At 38.7% G+C, this 18,221-nt stretch overlaps 1 protein-coding gene across 3 annotated transcripts in view; it reads left to right on the forward strand.

Annotated features, from left to right (window-relative positions):
• The window catches only part of EDEM3 (ER degradation enhancing alpha-mannosidase like protein 3), a 43,335-nt gene that overhangs the window by 21,399 nt on the left and 3,715 nt on the right, over positions 1–18,221 (forward strand). Inside the window, exons 11-20 of one of the 3 annotated variants that reach the window (XM_020795098.3) lie at positions 2,259–2,342; positions 5,665–5,748; positions 6,079–6,203; positions 7,983–8,148; positions 8,436–8,590; positions 10,766–10,919; positions 11,593–11,787; positions 12,669–12,834; positions 14,578–14,763; positions 17,249–17,296. In XM_020795098.3, the coding sequence (XP_020650757.3) occupies positions 2,259–2,342; positions 5,665–5,748; positions 6,079–6,203; positions 7,983–8,148; positions 8,436–8,590; positions 10,766–10,919; positions 11,593–11,787; positions 12,669–12,834; positions 14,578–14,763; positions 17,249–17,296 (1,363 nt within the window). Of the gene's footprint in view, positions 1–2,258; positions 2,343–5,664; positions 5,749–6,078; positions 6,204–7,982; positions 8,149–8,435; positions 8,591–10,765; positions 10,920–11,592; positions 11,788–12,668; positions 12,835–14,577; positions 14,764–16,620; positions 16,769–17,248; positions 17,297–18,221 lie in introns of those variants that run through there. The other 2 variants (XM_078392344.1, XM_020795099.3) reach the window with 2 other exon arrangements.

Genomic DNA, 18,221 nt, shown 5'->3' on the forward strand with positions numbered 1-18,221 from the left:
ACGTTTTTCACATTTTTATGCAACAGTAGATTCTTTTTCAAGACAGAATGGTTGCAGTGCTGAGTGGAATGTATTTAAAGCTTCTGCCCAGAATCCTTGGAAGAAAACCACATGTTCCAGGATAATTGCCTAGGTAGGTTTGTACTCTTTGCATGATCAGTTATGCAAAGGGAACAAACAAGTACTGATACCTACAGTTCTTTCAGGGACCATGGATTCTGGTCCCTGCATGTATCCATGGTGCTATAATTATATAAAGTAGAAAGAAATAATCTACTCAGTATAAGCTTTTGTCTGCTAGCTCAGTGGTTTAGGTATCTGTCTGCAGAGCCAGAATTCAATTTCCTACTGTGCCTCTGGCAAGTGGAGCCAGCCTGTGTGGCCCTGGGCAAGCTGTGCACTCCCAGGGTGCCCCCCCCCCCCCCAATGGAAGGGAAGAGTCAACCCTTCTGAGCATTCTCTACCAGGAAGATCCTGAAAAAGGATGCCATTAGTCAGAATTGACTTGACAGCACATCATGATGGAAAACTAGCAAAGTATGTTGTGAGGAGGGAGATACTGTTGGGTAGTTAATGTTGGTGGAAAGCAAATATTGGAACTTGCAGTGGCAAATTGCCATTGGTTAATAAGTCTCTTCTTGGATTCCTACTTGCACACCTAGGAATCCAAATAGGGACTTGCTAACACGCAGTAATTTGCCACTGTGTGATATGCCATTTCTGTCCTGCTTGCATAACTACACAACAGGATTTTGCCCTTTAAGTACTTTGTCTGCTGTTTCCTAGCATTGTGTAGGTAACACTTTGTCATATTGTACAACACAGATTAAAATTTTAGATGTTACATTTCTTTAGGCCCACACTAACTCTATCCTCTGTTCCCCAATTTTTTATTATCAGACATATCAGACACCTAACTTTGCCTCGTTGTCACATAGTAAAGTAGGAGCCAAATTAGTATTGTTCTGTTACTGCTTAACATCCTTTGTTGCTGCTTTGTTACAGTTCTTTTGCCTGTTCTTAACCTTTTTTCCTTTTTATATGCTGTTAGTTCCACTCACAAATAAACATGCTTCAAAATTAAGTTACTCTGACTGTACCATAATTATACTATACCAGTGATGGTGAACCTTTTTGAGCCCGAGTGCCCAAACTGCAACACAAAATCAACTTATTATTTCAAAGTGCCAACACTGCACTTAAAACTTGAATACTGGGGTTTTAGTTTAGAAAAAAAACAGCTACTGCACTGCAAGGATTAAATGCTTGTGTGTTTTTTTCCGATGGGCGGAATTAACAAATAAATACTTACCGGTCCTCCAATCCCCCGTTGGGCTAGACCAGTAGTGGTCGCCATTGCTCCCCTCCACTGGACCACTGCACAAGCAGAGGGGAGTGACAGAATCCAGGATCAGAGGACAGGTAAGTATTTCTTGAGGGTGACTTATGACTCGTGTGCCCAAAGAGAGGGCTCTGTGTGCCAGCTGTGGCACATGTGCCATAGGTTCGCCATCGCTGTACTATACCATTAGTGAATAGTATAATAATACACTTCTACTTGAAAGAAAGAACAATATGCAGATAACAACCCCAAATATAAATAATATTTGAGGTTGTTATCTGCATATTTTTCTTGTAGAAGTGTAACTTCCATATTCTGCAGTTTAATGTCATCATGTGCTTTATGAAATACTGTTATTAGACACTACTTTTTTATTTGATACATAGTATTTAATCCCCTTCATAACTGATTTTACTGCTGTGCTTTGAAATATACCCTGTGTAAAGAATTGGTCTTGGACATACCTGGTTTTACCTTAAACATTTCCAGGAAATTGCTTTGTTGTATCAGATCTTACTTTTTTAAGAGAGCTTTGCAGCCTGAAGAATATAAGCAATGGAAATATATGGCTTATTTGACATATCATCCAAATATTTAAGTACTGGAATTGCCTTTCCTGTCTCAATTCACCTAGATGTAGTAATTCAAGTAGGATTACTGTATTTTGCTTGTTTGTCACTTTGCGCTTACATATCTTTGATTCTTCTTGCCTTGGAATATATAGGAAATTGAAATTGTTATTTACCATGGGAAAAAGAAATATAAAGCATGTTGTAGATAGAGATGGGATTTTCAGAATTGTAGAATTGCTAGTCCCTTAAGTCAGTAGGAAAGTAAATGTCGCTATCTGTCAACAAATTGTCAAGTCCACAGGATCTTGCAATGCAAATTTTCATAATTTCTGTTTGAATTCTAGGTGTTGAAAGGTGATATTAGGCCAGCTATAGAAACTCATGAGATGCTGTATCAGGTGATTAAAAAGCATAACTTCCTACCTGAGGTGAGGCACTGTATTACACATTTCGTATTATTTGGGGAAGATTAATGCCAAGAACTGGTTGGGTGAGGGTTGATTTCTAATTAGTGATGAGCAAAGCATGAATTTTTCCTGGTATCCAATTAGTTCTCTAAATTAGTACAGCATTTCCTATAGTAATAAGAAAAGAAGGTTGGTTCATTATTTTCTATTTGTGTAGCCATAAAGATGAGCATATTTCACTCTGTTGTTTTTCGTCTATGATCCTGGTGTTTCTCCAGTAGAATTTTTACCCATATCATATCAGATGATGAGCCCTGTGCAGCTGTTCATACTGCTCACATAAGGGCTAATAGTAGGTAGGGTGTGAAGGTGGGCCCCACCTTCAGATTCTCTGTCCCTTCAGTTCCTAATCTTCCTGTATTGTGATGAGAAGTGAGGTATGAAGAAGCTTTATGTGTGAAATTGCTTGAATATGAGTAAAAAATTCAGTATGATTGGGACACCGGCGTTATCAAGCAAAAAGGACATTGATTACATCCATATTCTGGTAGGAGAGGAGCAAGAAGTGTTTTCACACCCACTCTCAGAAACAGCAGGACTTAGGCATTATTGCTGGAGTAAAATATATCACCTTGGTAAGTGTAGATGAACTGAATGGACAGATATTTTTTACCTCCCACTGCATTGGTAGGACAGATTAGTGCACAAAGAAAGGAATGCTTAAGGACTATGGTCAAGTACATGCAAATATAGTCATGTTTAGTGAGATCTGTCACTCCATGGTTGAAATTGCTGTGCTCTTGTGAACTTAAAGGACTGCTGGATTTATCTTTTGGTTGGGCCTGCTTTGATATAGTAACCCTGAGCCTATGAAAAGAAGCATGCTTTTCCTGAAAGATGTAGATTGTTGTGTACCCAACCATGTCTAGATAATTCTGATTGCTAGAATTCCCAAAGGCTGAACTGTTACATGGATTGTATTCCAGGTTTAAATAGCATCTTTGGTTATTTTGTAAAAGCTTTTGGCATGCTGCCTCTTCTAAGCAGTACAGAGCTTCTTTAAATCATTCTTATCCCTTGACTCTACACATGTAGTGACTCTACATGTTTATTTTTAGTTGACTCTACACATGTAGTAAATTTAAATTTATTTATTACGGTCGGGTGACTCTATACATGTAGTAAATTTAAATTTATTTATTATGGTCGGGTGACCTGCTCATAAAACATATTTATGGTTAAAATATACAAAATGCAGTTTAAAAATTTACAATCAATTCATAAAACATATTATGTGGTTAAAATACACAAAATGCAATTTTAAAAGGTGTACAGCCAGTTCATAAAACATATTATATGGCTAAAATATAAATATTTCCTCCCTTCGGTTGGGGCCACAACATTTCTCTGCGCTTGACAGTAAACACCCTCGTGTTAAAACCAGTCGACATGGGAATTCAGGAGACTATAGGGGAGTGCTGTGCCATTGCTGCTGCACAAAATTTTGCTGCAGAGCATGTAATAAGGGAGTCTTGATCGGAAAGAAGTAGCTTGATGTAAAATTCATCAGGTCTCCCTGGATATGATTGGGCTCAAGAGGTTAGTGAATGATTAGGCTCGAGAGGTTAGTGCATAGATCTCTATAAAAAAGACGGTAAGTAAGACATGACCTACAGTTTCCACTTGGCCATCATTACATGGACACGGACAATCCAAAATAGGTATATGCTGAAATCTTCCTTCCATGAGTTTAGAGGGTAAAACATTAAGTCTCGCTAATGTGAAAGCTCTTCTGGTCTTTGTTGGCATTGTGCTCTTCAGATATGAAGCTTTTGTAAAGGCATTATTAGTAACAACACTGTATTTGCCCAACTGGCTCATATGCTCTTGAAGTTCTATGTCCCAGCTTCTTTGTTTGAATGCTGCTTTAGCACTGACATTCCCCATCGCCAAAAGAACATTGGTGGAAAAGCCCATTTGCCTTATTTCTTTTGTAATTTGTAATTTCCATTCTGATTGAAAGGAGTCAAAAAGTGACATCTATGCCAAGCCTTCAGAAGAGAAGAGAAGCTTTAGCCAGTAATTAAACATGTGGACTTTGGTGCGTGCTCTTATGGCAATTAGGTCAGCCTCTAAACGAAGGGCTACATTAGGTGTACAGGGGGGTACAGTCAAAATAGATCTCAAAAATTTAGTTTGAACTGCCTCCAGAGGACACAGGTCAGATAAAGCAAACAGTTGGCACCCGTAGAGCATTTGAGCAGCAACTTTAACCTTGAAAACCTGAATGGCTGAGGGGATATGGTGACTCCCTTTGGTGTGAAAAAATCTTGTTAATGCCGCTGCACTTTTATGAGCATTCAGTGCTGCATGTGAGGGGTCCAGGAACCCAAGGCATGAAAGATTATGCCCAAGTATTTATAGCTGGAAACCTGCTCTATGGGATGACCATTGATAACCCAATTGTGCTTTACTCTTCTTCTACTGACCTCGAGAACTTTGATCTTCTGGTAATTAATTACTAACTGCTCTCGATTACAGTAGGAAGAAAGCCCCTGTACACATGTAGTTGATTGTACACTTGTAGTGACTCTACATGTTTATTTTTAGTTAAACTTTGTTGTTTCCTACAACATTGAAATAAGAGAATTGGTGATCTGTAGCAGCTCACTGTTGTCTATACTATTTTTAAATAACTCAGTTCAGAGTTTTGCCCATTTATTGACCTAAGTGTAGTCTTCATGAAACTATACCTCCTGCAGATCCCTTTTTAGGCTGACAATTGATACACTGCTTCTGAGTGTTTGATTTGCATAAATGCAGGCACACTGTGATCTAGAACAGGCTTATTCTGATTAGAATCAGAGTTGCTCAAGTGAAGTTGTAGAATATTGGCATTTTTTAAAATTTATATTCCCCTTCTTTCTCCATGGATGAGTCTCATCATAAATCTGTGCGATAATTTAGGATTTGAAATAGTAGATTGCCCAATGGCATCTCAGAAAGCTCTTGAATGACCTAAAACCAGATCTAATGGTTTGTCTTCTACACCACACAGACATTAAATTACAAGAAGAACATGTTGGAAACCTGTCTTTGAGAATATTTTATGTCTCTATACCTAAAACAGTGTCTTCCTGAGAGAGTTTGTGGTCATGTGAATCATATTAGATGAAGACCTGGGAGATCTTAAGTTAGCAATAGGCTAATGCTGTGTTACCTTGAGTGAGCTCTGCAAAATGCATTGACTCTAGACCTTTAATGGAATATTTACCTCCTTTAATGTGCTGTAGGCAGAATAATTATTCAGTAGTTTAACTTTTACTTCTTCTGTCTCCTTCAGGCTTTCACAACAGACTTTCGTGTTCATTGGGCTCAGCACCCTTTACGTCCTGAATTTGCAGAGAGCACCTATTTCTTGTATAAAGTAAGGTCACCTTCAAATTGAAGACATATTAAACCCTAGAAAATAGTAGGAAAGGTATTAAAGATAAAACCAAAATTATTTTTAATATTGTCTATGAATCTGTAGTATAGCTTGGTTTATCAATCTGGTTGCCTCATCTCTACAGAGACGAACAGACTGATAAACCAAACTGAAATGTTTTTTGTATTGTGCATGACCTTTGATCAAATACTTTTTTTAAAAAATGACCAAATATAAAAATATCAAAGTAATATTTAGCAAGTACATGAAATGTATTGGTATGTTGTATATCTCTGAAAGAAAATGGAAAACATCTCGTTTTAAAAATAGGCAACTGGAGATCCCTACTACCTAGAAGTAGGAAAAACACTAATTGAGAACTTAAATAAATATGCACGTGTACCTTGTGGATTTGCTGCTATGAAGGATGTTCGTACTGGAAGCCATGAAGACAGGTAACTAAATGAAAAATGTTTGTAAGCCTTAGAAGTAATGCTTCTTTGTGAAATTTAATTAATTTTATTGTTTTGTTTTGTCTCTTTTTGACAGCTTGTGCTTTTATGATTGATTGTTTGGTCTGTCACCATATTGTATCTTAGTATAGATTTTATTTAAGTTAGGGTTTGTTTGCTGTCTTGTTTAATGTTTATTTGTTTATTGTTGAATTTTTGTTTATGGTATTGGTATTCTTATCATAAGCCAGTCAAAGTAGTGACCTGGCCACTAAATGGGTAGGGTAAAATTTTTAATGAATAAATGAATTGAATTGAATTGAATTGGAAGATTCGATTTTGTTGCTGATCAACTGATGCTTGGAATATATAGGTAGGGTTTAGTATCAATGGAATTTCTACGGACGTCTGAGTTTTACTAAGATTTTGATGCTGCTCAAGTTGTTTCTGCTCTTTCTTTTATCTGTTTAAGTATTTATGGATTTGGACGTCCAAGTTGCAAACAGTAATAAAAAGCCTGTTTAAATGAAGGCTCTGTGGTAATGGAAGAAACTGAAAACAATGGCCTGGGCCCAAAAAAAACCCCTGTGACTGTAAAGAGAAAATTGATTGCTGGTCTTCTTGGAGCTCTAGCACAGAGGTCGTCAACCCCTGGTCTGCAGCCCTGTGTCCGTCCGTGGCCTGAGCCGAACCGGGCCGTAAAGACAACCCCCCCGCATGCATTCCCCTCCCCACAGCTGCTTTGTGCATGTGCATGCATGCCAGAGCCAGTGTGAACACTCCCCCACCCCTTCACGCATGCACCCAAGTGCCCGTGCACATGCACGAAGGGGTGGGGGAGTACTCAAGCTGATGCTGGCAGGCGAGCACTCCCCCATCACTTCACGCATGCGCCTGAGAGCGTGCCCGCACCCGCGGGGAAGGCCGCCTTCCTCGGAGGCTCAGCTGATCTGCGGTCCCAAAAAGGTTGGGGACCACTGCTCTAGCACAAGCTAGTGGAAGATGTCTTGCCTTATTCCTTCAACAGTTTGCCAGCAATTGTGAACTTCAGGTGCATGCTTTGCAGCCACACTTCCTCAAAAAAAAATTCTAATTGAGTATGCTTTGCGTGCTTCAATAGATAGATAGACAGACAGAGACATCTATATAGAGAGAGTGCATTGGTTTAGTAAATCCTTTCATTAAGTGGTTTATAAATTTATTGAATAAAATGAATAAGTAAAAGAAATATCAACAGTAGGATATTATAATATGAAAAATATGGTAATTAAGGAAGATACAGGTTGTAGTGTATAGATGGGGGAACAGAAAAAGATCTTCAGAAACAATTTGTATAAATAGAAGTGTTCTGTTTTGGGGTTCTTCTCACATATAATTCCTTTGCAGGGTTGGATACAACCCCCTTGTGAGCAGAAAAGATTTTCCACTTGTTGGAAAGGCAACTCCAGATCCAAGCCCTTCCTAGCTGCTCCAAACAAAGTTAGCAGTATCAAAACAGCATGCGGATAAGGAGGCCCCTGTTAGACCTTTAGCAAAGACTCATGGGGAGATGCCATATGGGAATAGAGGACATTTGATATACCTAGAATGTGTGTGCTTTGTTGCAAATGGAGTGTGGGGAGAAAAATAAGACTGTGAGATTTGTCTTACTGACACTCATTCTGCCATGGATGTTATCATAATTTTGTTCAAAAGAAGATTTTGTCTCCTATTTTGCCATTATTGTGATGTTATGAAGAAACAAATGATATTCAGACTTCTATCTCCCCTCCTCCCTTCTAGGATGGACTCGTTCTTCTTGGCTGAAATGTTCAAATATTTATATCTGCTTTTTACTGATAAAGAAGACCTGAATTTTGATATAGAAGATTATATATTTACTACAGAGGCTCACTTACTGCCTCTCTGGCTGTCTACTACAAACCAAACAGCTCCTAAGAAAAATATTGTGAGTGCTGGTTTACTAATTCAATTGCAATTCTGAACTCGTATTCTGAAGTAAAATGTGATTTTCATTCTTCTTATAATGTTACACAAAGAATAGCTGGTGTTGCTGCATACAGATCTGGGTTGTTACATGTTTTGCATGAAATTGTGTTTACTTTTAAGGAAGATTTTGTCTCTGCTTACATTGGCCCTTTTCTGTTGGGCATTTCCTACAATAACATTATGGCTTCTGGTCATAAAACTGAGTTTTAAAGAGAGCGAACTTGAGTGACCTTTTTTCCTTTACAGACCACAGAATACACGGAGCTGGATGACACTAACTTTGACTGGACGTGCCCTAACACCCAAATCCTCTTCCCAAATGACCCTATGTATGCACAGAGTATCAGGGAGCCTCTGAAAAATGTGGTGGATAAGAGTTGTCCTAGAAGTATTTCCAGAGTGTAAGATTTGTTTATGCTTTCTGTACACTGATTTTAAAAAAGCAAAAACAAAAAAGCAAATTGCTTCCCTTAGGTTGAGCCTATTTCTTTCTTTCTTCACATTTTTTGAGTTAGATGAGGTTATTTGATCCTTACATTGTTTCATAGAGTTGCTTGTTCCTGGGCTATCAAAATGTTCATGCAGATGTAATTATGTCATGAAATGTTAAACTTTTTGACTTTGGTTTATCACAAGTAGCATTTTCTGTTAGGAAGAAAGACCTGCAGTTTATTTAAACAGATCCCGCACCCCCATCCTCACTATTACCTCCATTCATAATCGGTTGCCATGTTTTACACGTGGAGTTCATACACCAAAGAGCTGAATGGTAGGAAAGTGAAAAGCAAAAGAGCAAAGGAGGGAGCTAGTGACTTAACCTAAAGATTAATATGTATACAAGATTGCTTGTGTACAGTTCTGTTAGGTTGTGATTTGATTAAAGTGGAGTCTCAGTTGTTACACAAGCAGCATTAACATAACACCACAATGTTTACCTTTGCTATACATCATAGATATTCTAATGCTTTGTGCTCCAGCGAGACACCTGGTCATATGGAATAGGTTAATGCCACGTATAGTGCTATCGCATTTCCTGCTGATTTTCTGCAATGTGCACACTTGAGTACCCATGTTGTAGTGCTTGGCAGGGGGCTGGTCCACGTAAAGGAGATAGAGCCTCTGAGAGATCTGGGGGCTGATCTGTCTGCTCTGCACCAAAGGTAGTTTGGTCCTCTGGAACGCCTAGCATACCATTAAAATGACTATGGTTAATGCTGATTCAGTTGGTTCTCCATTTTCTTCTAAGACATCTTGAGTGCTAATTGTAGTCTTGCTGTACTGTCTGGCAGAGATGGACAAGGCATGGTTTACAGCCTATGAAGGGTTGGCCTATTTCAAAACACTTATTTTTATCCTGCCCTGTGCAGGGAGAGAAGAGTGATCTGAACGCATGGATCTGACCATATCAATCCTTTCAAAATATGTCAGTCAGAGGTGTGTGTAAGTGAGCAAGTGAATGTGTGAATGCAAATGGACAACAGATTCAGGATGAGTAGAATGCAGGAAGATAGGTGGCTTTTAGCTAGGTTTAGGGGGAGAGCATGATAAGAAATTTATTGTGTGAACAAACAAAAAAAGAAAAAAATCAAACTTTTAGCCCTTGTTTACTGTATATACTTTTGCAGTGGAACATGTGCCAAGAGGGAGAAAGCAAGAATATAAAGGTTCTTCTAGGAAGGAAAATGAAAGTGCATATTGAACCAGACTGCTTCCTTCTAAGAACCATGTTTATTACTCATTTAATTACATATCCCAACTACAGTGGTGCCTCGCTTAGCGATGTTAATTCGTTCTGAAAAACTCGCTGCTAAGCGATTTCATCGCTAAGTAAAACGCGGTTTCCCATTGAAATGCACCGAAAACCAGATAATCTGTTCCAATAGGAACGAATTGCCATCCTTAAGGGAAAATCGCCATAGGAAACATCGCTAAGCGAAACATGGTTCCCCAATTGAAATGCATTGAAACCTATTCAGTGCATCTCAATGGGGGAAAAAATACAACAACAAATTAAAAAAGAGTCAGAACAAAGTCAAATTTGCTTAACAAAGGGTTTATTAAGTGCACTTTATAATTTTAAACATTTTAAACAGTAAACTTTAACTTTATAAATAACAGCAAAACATTTAAAAAACAGCAAACATGAGGCTGTTTAAACCATCGTTAAGTGAAACAGGGGACCCAAAATTTAATCGCTATGCGTAGCATGGTCCCAACCATCGCTAAGCGAAAATCGCCCATACGGACCATCGCTAAACAAAGTGCAAAAACACTCTGAAAAAGTCATTGCTAAGCGATTTCATCGCTAAATGGAGCGCCCGTTAAGCGAGGCACTACTGTATATTCTTAAGGCCATCCATTCTCACTCGAGGCCATGGCACATTGGAAGGGGTGCACATACTGGAAACAGTTCTTCACACACCACCTCACAAGGTTTATTATGCAATTTATGCGATCTTGATTCAGCCTGTATTTCTTTAATATTGTCTTTATGGCCATGGCCAAAACAAGTTGATGACTGCTTTAGAGAATAGTTCTGTTCTTAAAGTGATGCTAGAGCTCTCTTTCTTTTGCAGGGAGGAGAGTCTTGGCAATGGACCAAAGCCTCCTCTGAGAGCCAGAGATTTCATGGCCAGTAATCCTGAGCATTTAGAGATACTGAAGAAAATGGGAGTCAGCTTAATTCATCTAAAGGATGGACGAGTCCAGTTGGTGCAACATGCCATCCAAGTAAGAGAATAGTCTTGCCTTAGCCCTCAGTAGGATTCTCCTTGTGTCTATTTATATAGCATTAGGCAAAGGTAAAGGTTCCCCTTGACATTTTCAGTCCAGTCGTGTCCGACTTTAGGGGGCGGCACTCATCCTGCTTTTCAAGCCATAGAGCCAGCGCCTGTCTGAAGATAGTTTTCCGTTGTCACGTGGCCAGTGTGACTAGGGAATGCCATTTAACCTTCCTACCGAGATGGTAGCTATTTATCTACTTGCATTTACATGCTTTCGAACTGCTAGGTTGGCGAGGAGCTGGGACAAAGCGACGGGAGCTCACTCCGTCGTGTGGATTCGATCTTATGACTGCTGGTCTTCTGACCCTGCAGCACAGGCTTCTGCAGTTTAGCCCACAGCGCCACCACATCCCTTACTTATATAGCATTAGTCTGGGACAAATTGGGTGTCCAGTCTTTCCTTAATTTAAGACAGCAGTTTTTCATAAAATTGCCTTAATTTGTGTGAAAGATTCAGACTGTACCATCTTATTCTTGATGCTGTAATTATATCTGAGGTGACATAATAGTCTCTTCAATTATGCCTAAGCATTTGGGTGCAGATAATTTTTTAAGATGTATTAACCAGCATACTGTGACACTAAATTGTATAATTTGCTTTCTTGACCTATTTTTCATAGGCGGCGAGTTCACTTGATGCTGAGGATGGTTTACGGTTCATGCAAGAAATGATTGAGCTTTCCAGTCAGCAGCAGAAAGAGCAGCAGCTACCTCCTCGAGCAGTTCAAATTGTTTCCCACCCCTTCTTTGGCAGAGTAGTTTTGACGGCAGGGCCTGCACAGTTTGGGATGGATCTATCCAAACACAAATCAGGGGTGGGTATTATCTTTGCAGCCTTTCGGGTTTTTATACTATTTTCAGTTTCTTTGAAGCCCTTGTTGTCTTCAACTCCAATGCAGTAAGAGTGCATATAGGATAATACATGCCAAACCTCTTTTAAAGGAAAAAGGGTAGCAAGATTTAAAGGAAAACAAGGGTAGAAACATCAACTGTTTGTCACAGTGGGGAAGAAGAATATCTTAGCCTTCCTGAGTAACTGGCAAGATTTCAGCTCTACCTAAGGAGCTTTGCATCTGCACTCCTGCTGTTGAATTGAATTTAAGAATCTCAATGCAGCACTTTCCGCATGCTAATCCCCATCAAAATAATGGCTGAAGTCCTGTTACTAAGTGTAGTAAGTTGCACAAGAGTAGGCCTATTGATCAGTGGGGATTTGGTGATTTGCTTTCTCCATAAATTCTCTTGATTTAAATGGGCCCATTCTGGTAGTAGTGTAGTGATTTACTTTAGCGCAGTGTATTGCAGTTAGAGTTGGCCTGTGGAATCAATAGAATTTATGGTTCCGTAGATTGTACAATAATTCCTCAGAAACCTTCCTTTAAAATCTTAAAAGCTAACAGTCTCCTTTGTCAGATAGTCACCAAAGGACTGCCTTGCATTTTTCTTCCCAAAGTGTCTGACAGATAAGAATAAAGCTTTTTCCATTGGTTAGTTAGCCCGAGCCTGTGGTCTGAAGCAGAATAAAAAGGAATAAAATTAATTTTATTGATTTCAGTAGTTTTAAGTGTAATCAGCACTTGGTTGGATTGCATCAGGCATGATCTCTTAGCATGCTATTCAGGTGTTTTACTAAAAGGAATGCAAATGTTCTGCAAGCTTGGATAGAACATATTTAAAAACCTCTCATCTTCAACAGACAAGAGGATTTGTTGCAGTCAGTAAACCATATAATGGATGCTCTGAGATCACCAATCCAGAAGCACTGAATGGGAAAATTGCTTTGATGCAAAGAGGGCAGTGCATGTTTGCTGAAAAGGCACGAAACATCCAGAAAGCTGGAGCCATAGGTGGCATCGTCATTGGTAAGTAAAACAGGTTTTTCAAGGGTAATTGTTAATTATTTGATACTTGAAATAAGATAGGAACGAATAGTACTAAATTGAGTGGTTTGGATTATGCATCCACTATTTCTGGGAAATGGCAAGTGCTTTGCTGTTTGAACGAACAGGATTGGTACTTACGTTGAGATTCCATTGACATTGCTAAGTACAGTACAAGGCCTAAGCTGTCCACAGACTAAAAAAGAAAAGGAGGTTGAGGAAGACTGGAAGATTCTCATTCCGATTGCTAAGAAAACAATTCTGAAGGTGGGACCACTTGTGGCTGACGACTGGGCATGTGGGCTGAGAGCTGAAGACTTGATCAGGTTCAGTCAAGTGGGCAGTAGAAGGCAGGTGGAAATTTTGGACTCCTCTGTGCCCAGCAGACTAAGCCACTTTGCAAACACCCCTCTGCTTCATTAGTTGTTAGCTATGTGTCACATTGCATATGGCTGTTGAGAAAAGCAAACCTAAATATAGAATGTGTTTCGTAGTTCTTTCAATCTGGCTCTAGTCTGTATTTGTGGCCATTTTTTTGTTTTGCATCAGAAATTGCACAATGTAAGAATCCAATTCTATATTTCTTTTCTGAAGAAGTAAAAAAATGGCCTTCTCAGCCATTTACTGGACATACAGTATAAGGTACCTGTTTTAGATATCTCTCCATGAGGATACTCAGTGTGGTATAGCGGATGGACTAGGATTCAGGATGCGTGGGTTCAAATCCCCACTCAGCCATTGAAACTCACTGGGGTAGTGGAACTGGAAAAGCCACTCCTTAAATATCTCTCTTATCTTGAAAGCCCTTTTAGGGTTGCTGTAAGTCATTTCCGACTTGACAGCACATAACATCTCTCCACAACTGGTTAGATAGCTCAGTCAGTCAGGTATCTGGCTGCATAATCCTAGGTAAGGTCATGTCTGACTCTAGGGGGCGGTGCTCATCCCCGTTTCCAAGCCGCAGAGCCAGTGTTTGTCCAAAGACAGTTTCCGTGGTCACGTGGCCAGCGCGACTAGCCACGGAACGCCATTACCTTCCCACCGAGGTGGTACCTATTTATTTACTCACATTTTTACATGCTTTCGAACTGCTAGGTTGGCAGCATAATCCTAGGGCATCCTCAAAAGAAGGAAATGGTAACCCACGCTTGAGTACTCTGTACCTAGAAAACTATGGAAAGATTCACCGTAACTCAGAGCTGACTTAATGGCTTGTTGTTGTTGTTGCTGTTGCTGTTGTTGTTCAAAAATTCCAGGCACAGTCAAAATTGTAAAAACATTGACCGGTATTATATAACAGATACAAGTTTTAACCAAAAATCTAGGTATCTGTTAAATATCAGTGCAGTATGTATGCTTTTCCTAATATTGCCGTTTTTTGTAGCTCTGATGGTGTGATTTCTGAGATCTGCAACTGCTTATAGTACTGTATTAAATTTCTTGATATTACAACAACAAACTCAGAGAGTTTATATGTTGCTCTGTATGATGAGGTACTGGGGTACATTTTGGTTGTCACATCGTGCATATGTTCAGGCATGTGACTGAAGCAAATCCTGGCACCTCATCAGTTACTTGTAACTAGGCATGGCAAGTGGGATTAAGATTGAGCCATGGCATGTTACTCCACTAGGATTTTGATTCCTTTATTAAAACAAATATATTCAGGGAGTTAAAGTGATAAATGAAAGGAAATATGTCTTGTTTGCAACTTCTGTTGACTAGATGACAATGAAGGCAGCAGCAGCGACACAGCCCTTCTCTTCCAGATGGCAGGTGATGGCAAAAATACAGATGACATCACTATTCCCATGCTGTTCCTTTTCAGTAAGGAAGGCAGTATTATTCTTGATGCCATCAATGAATATGAAGAAGTAGAAGTGCTGCTCTCTGATAAAGCAAAAGACAGAGGTAAGAGGAAAAATATGTAATAAACAAAGAGTCTGTTGCCCTGATGGTGATCTTGAAGTTTTGGAAGCAATGGGACTAGCAGCAATGGAGAGGGCTAACAACACTTCATGGGGCATGATATTCCACGATATGTAGCATTATGGTCTTCTGATTCACTGTGGTATTCTGATTTTACAGCAGTGAGTAGATGTTGACAATGATTACCTTTACTAATTTACAGAGTGTTTCCAGATGATCTAAATCAACTGAAAGACAGTGTACTCAATGTCATCTTTGTTTATCACACACAAATGTAGATCAAATATAGCAAAAACATGCTTTTATACTTAAATTTCTTTATAGCACCACTCACATTTTAGCAGATCTATCTTAATCACACAATCTTGACCTAGCTTCAATTACATATAGTGAAGATTTCTGCCTGGGCTTTACTAAGAAGTAAATCCCACGATACTCAAACTATCTATTCCCATTCAAGTTTGTATGAAATTATATTGTGAATGTTGACATAGCACCTTCTATATTCCTTCGATATAAAAGAGATGCTGGATAATAAGCAAAATCAAAAGAAATAAAAATAAAGAAGAGAGAAACATTGTAGGACCTTAAAGACTAACTGCTATATTTTACTGTGAGGTTTCATGGGCAAATCCTCTTCCTGAAACAAAAGGCCTCTTATGTCTGAAGAAGTGAACTTGTCCACAGAAGCTCATACTAAAATATAGCATTCTAAGATGCCACCACATTTTTGTCTTCTTTATTTTTCTTTTGTTTTTGCCTGATATGCTAACACAGACTAACACAGCTATCTCTGCTACTATGGATAATAAGGGTATTCTTAGATTTTCTGTTTTACAATAGAATCTATATACAGTGGTGCCTCGCTAGACGATGATGATCCGTTCCACTGAAATCGCTGTTTAGCAAAATCATTGTCTAGTGAAAAGCATTTCCCCATTGGAATGCATTGAAACCTGTTTAATGTGTTCCAATGGGGAAGAATCGTCATTGTCTACTGAAGATCGGCCATAGGAAAGCTGCTTTGCAAACCGCCAATCAGCTGTTTAAATAGCTGTCTTGCGAAGCTTAGGCCCTGAAAACACCCCTTTTTCGAGCACGGAGGGTGCTGTCAAAATCATTGTCTAGCGAAAATTGGTTTGCGAAGCAGGGACCAAACATTGTCCAGCGAAATTCCCCCATAGGAATCACTGTTTTGCGAATCGCTATAGCGATCGCAAAAAGTTATCTTTATTGTATTACAAGTATTATTGAGCTATTTTACAAGAATCTGTGAGAACAAACACAGATTCTTCCATGATACAATTTTCTCCTTAGCTATACACTGCTTGGTTTTACATCTTAACAGCAAATCAGGTTATATATTCTGTACACTCTGATTCTGTTTTGTATATGTAGAAACCATGCATAGCCTACATCAAACATCACAGGACGGTCTTCCCCTTCTCTTTCCCCTTCATCCTCCAGACTTGCCCCAAAACTCTCTCTGCATGTTTTCCCATCCCTCTGGGGCATGCTTCTGGAGTGCAAAGGAGGGGAGGGTGGCTCATCTGTTGGATTGTGCTGTATTGCTAACAGTAGTATGTAGCATCCTACCTCATAGCCCCTCCCCTTCCATTCGAACTAAATCAACTATAATTTGAGAACTACAGTTTGTTTTGCATAAATTAAGTGGTGAGGTGAGGTGAGGGAACCAAAGGCTTAGGCATAAGTGTCCAGATTTCTATTTGCCATAATTTTGGGTGACTCGAGATAAAAGGAAGAAGTAGAGAGTTATTCATAATAGGTCACCAGGGTGAGGTACAAAAGAGATTCTGATCATATCTGATTTTTTTTCAGGAGTCCTGAGTAAGAGTTGATCTTTAAAGTAACAAATGGAAGGTAGTCATTGGAACGGCACTTCAGATAAAATCCAGGAGATTGTATATGTCAGCCTAGCTTCAGTTTCAGGTGAATTGGTGGAAAATATTAAAGCTACTGTTATAAATCATGTAGAAATAGAAACCTGGGCATGAGCCAACCCATCTGAAATATTACCCAGACAAAATTAAACATTTCAAAGTCAAAAGATAGATTTCTGTAGGGAGCATTTTAAATGTGAACTTTAATCTCTCCTTTTGAAAACTCTGGGATTTTAAGGCTCAGTTAGATTGTAGCCTTGTCAGATTCATTTCAGAATCTAAGTAGCTGTGAATGCTGTTGAGACCAGGGTTGTTGGTTAGAGCTGAATTGGCACTCTTTAAAATAGTTTGGCCTTCTTCCTCATACTCTTTAAAATAATAAGATAGCAACATTTCTGAATTCTCTGTGATAGTTTATACATTAATCTTTAATGTGATTCCCTCACATATTTTTTCTAAGTGGTTACCTGTGCCAGTAAATGAATTATCATTTAGTTAGTGGATTTATGGATTTAAATTACGTATGTGCTTTTTCCCTTTTCCCGATGCTACCCTTGGAATGTCAGCAACTATATTTAAAGATAAAATGATTCCAAACTACATTATTGATAGCAGTAAGTATTAAACATATGTACACTTTTGAAAAGAGTGCTTGAAAACCTGATCCTTTGGTATATTTCTTCCGTGTATACTGAATGGTGATATAAAGTAGTTAGAAGTTTCTCAATCTTGACTAATGGGTTGTGTGGATTTAAAGTAATGAGGTTGCTGTTGGCGTTGTCCAATAGATGTTTACAACCTATTAGTTTTCCAAATACGCTGAAGAACCTTAGGGTTCATCACTGAGAAAATCAATAATGTCTCATACAATGCTAAGCGGTAACAGATACAGTAGCCAGATTTGCGATAGCTGCTCAAAAGTTGAGGAAGAATTATGTTAAGACTCATATGGTTAGTTGAAACTTTTTTTTAATTGTGTATATATTTTGATTTTTTGTACTTATTTTTTTAATCCAGTATTTTGTATTGTGTGAATTTGTATTTCTACTTTTTAATTTGCTGGTATTATGTTGTTAATCTCCACAGGTATTTGTATCTATGTTTTAACTGTAATGCTAGTGGTTGTTGATGACCAAAGTGGTTAAATCAACAGTTCCGTAATTATAATCATAAAATGCTCAGGACATTGCTCTCTCTCTCCCTTCCAGTGCACAATGACCATATTCTAGGTGCCCTCCATTTGTATGGACCAATAGCAAAATTCTTTTACATGCTCTGCAACCTTTGCAATTCTCAGAAATACAGGCATAGATTTAAGAAACTATATGTTATTTCCAATAAATTCAGCATTGTAGAGAATGATTCTTTAAACTTATGGAAGTCTAGAATTTGTTCTACTATAGATATATATTTTTCTCTCTAACTATTCTAAAGAGAATAACTGACAGCCCCAACCTGAGGATCACCAAAGGTTTTTCATTGCGAAGTTAACCATTCTTTTAATTATTAACAGCAGTGTTACATGATAAAAGCTTTTAA

The sequence above is a fragment of the Pogona vitticeps genome, chromosome 4 (assembly GCF_051106095.1).
Source record: "Pogona vitticeps strain Pit_001003342236 chromosome 4, PviZW2.1, whole genome shotgun sequence".
Lineage (NCBI taxonomy): Eukaryota > Metazoa > Chordata > Lepidosauria > Squamata > Agamidae > Pogona > Pogona vitticeps.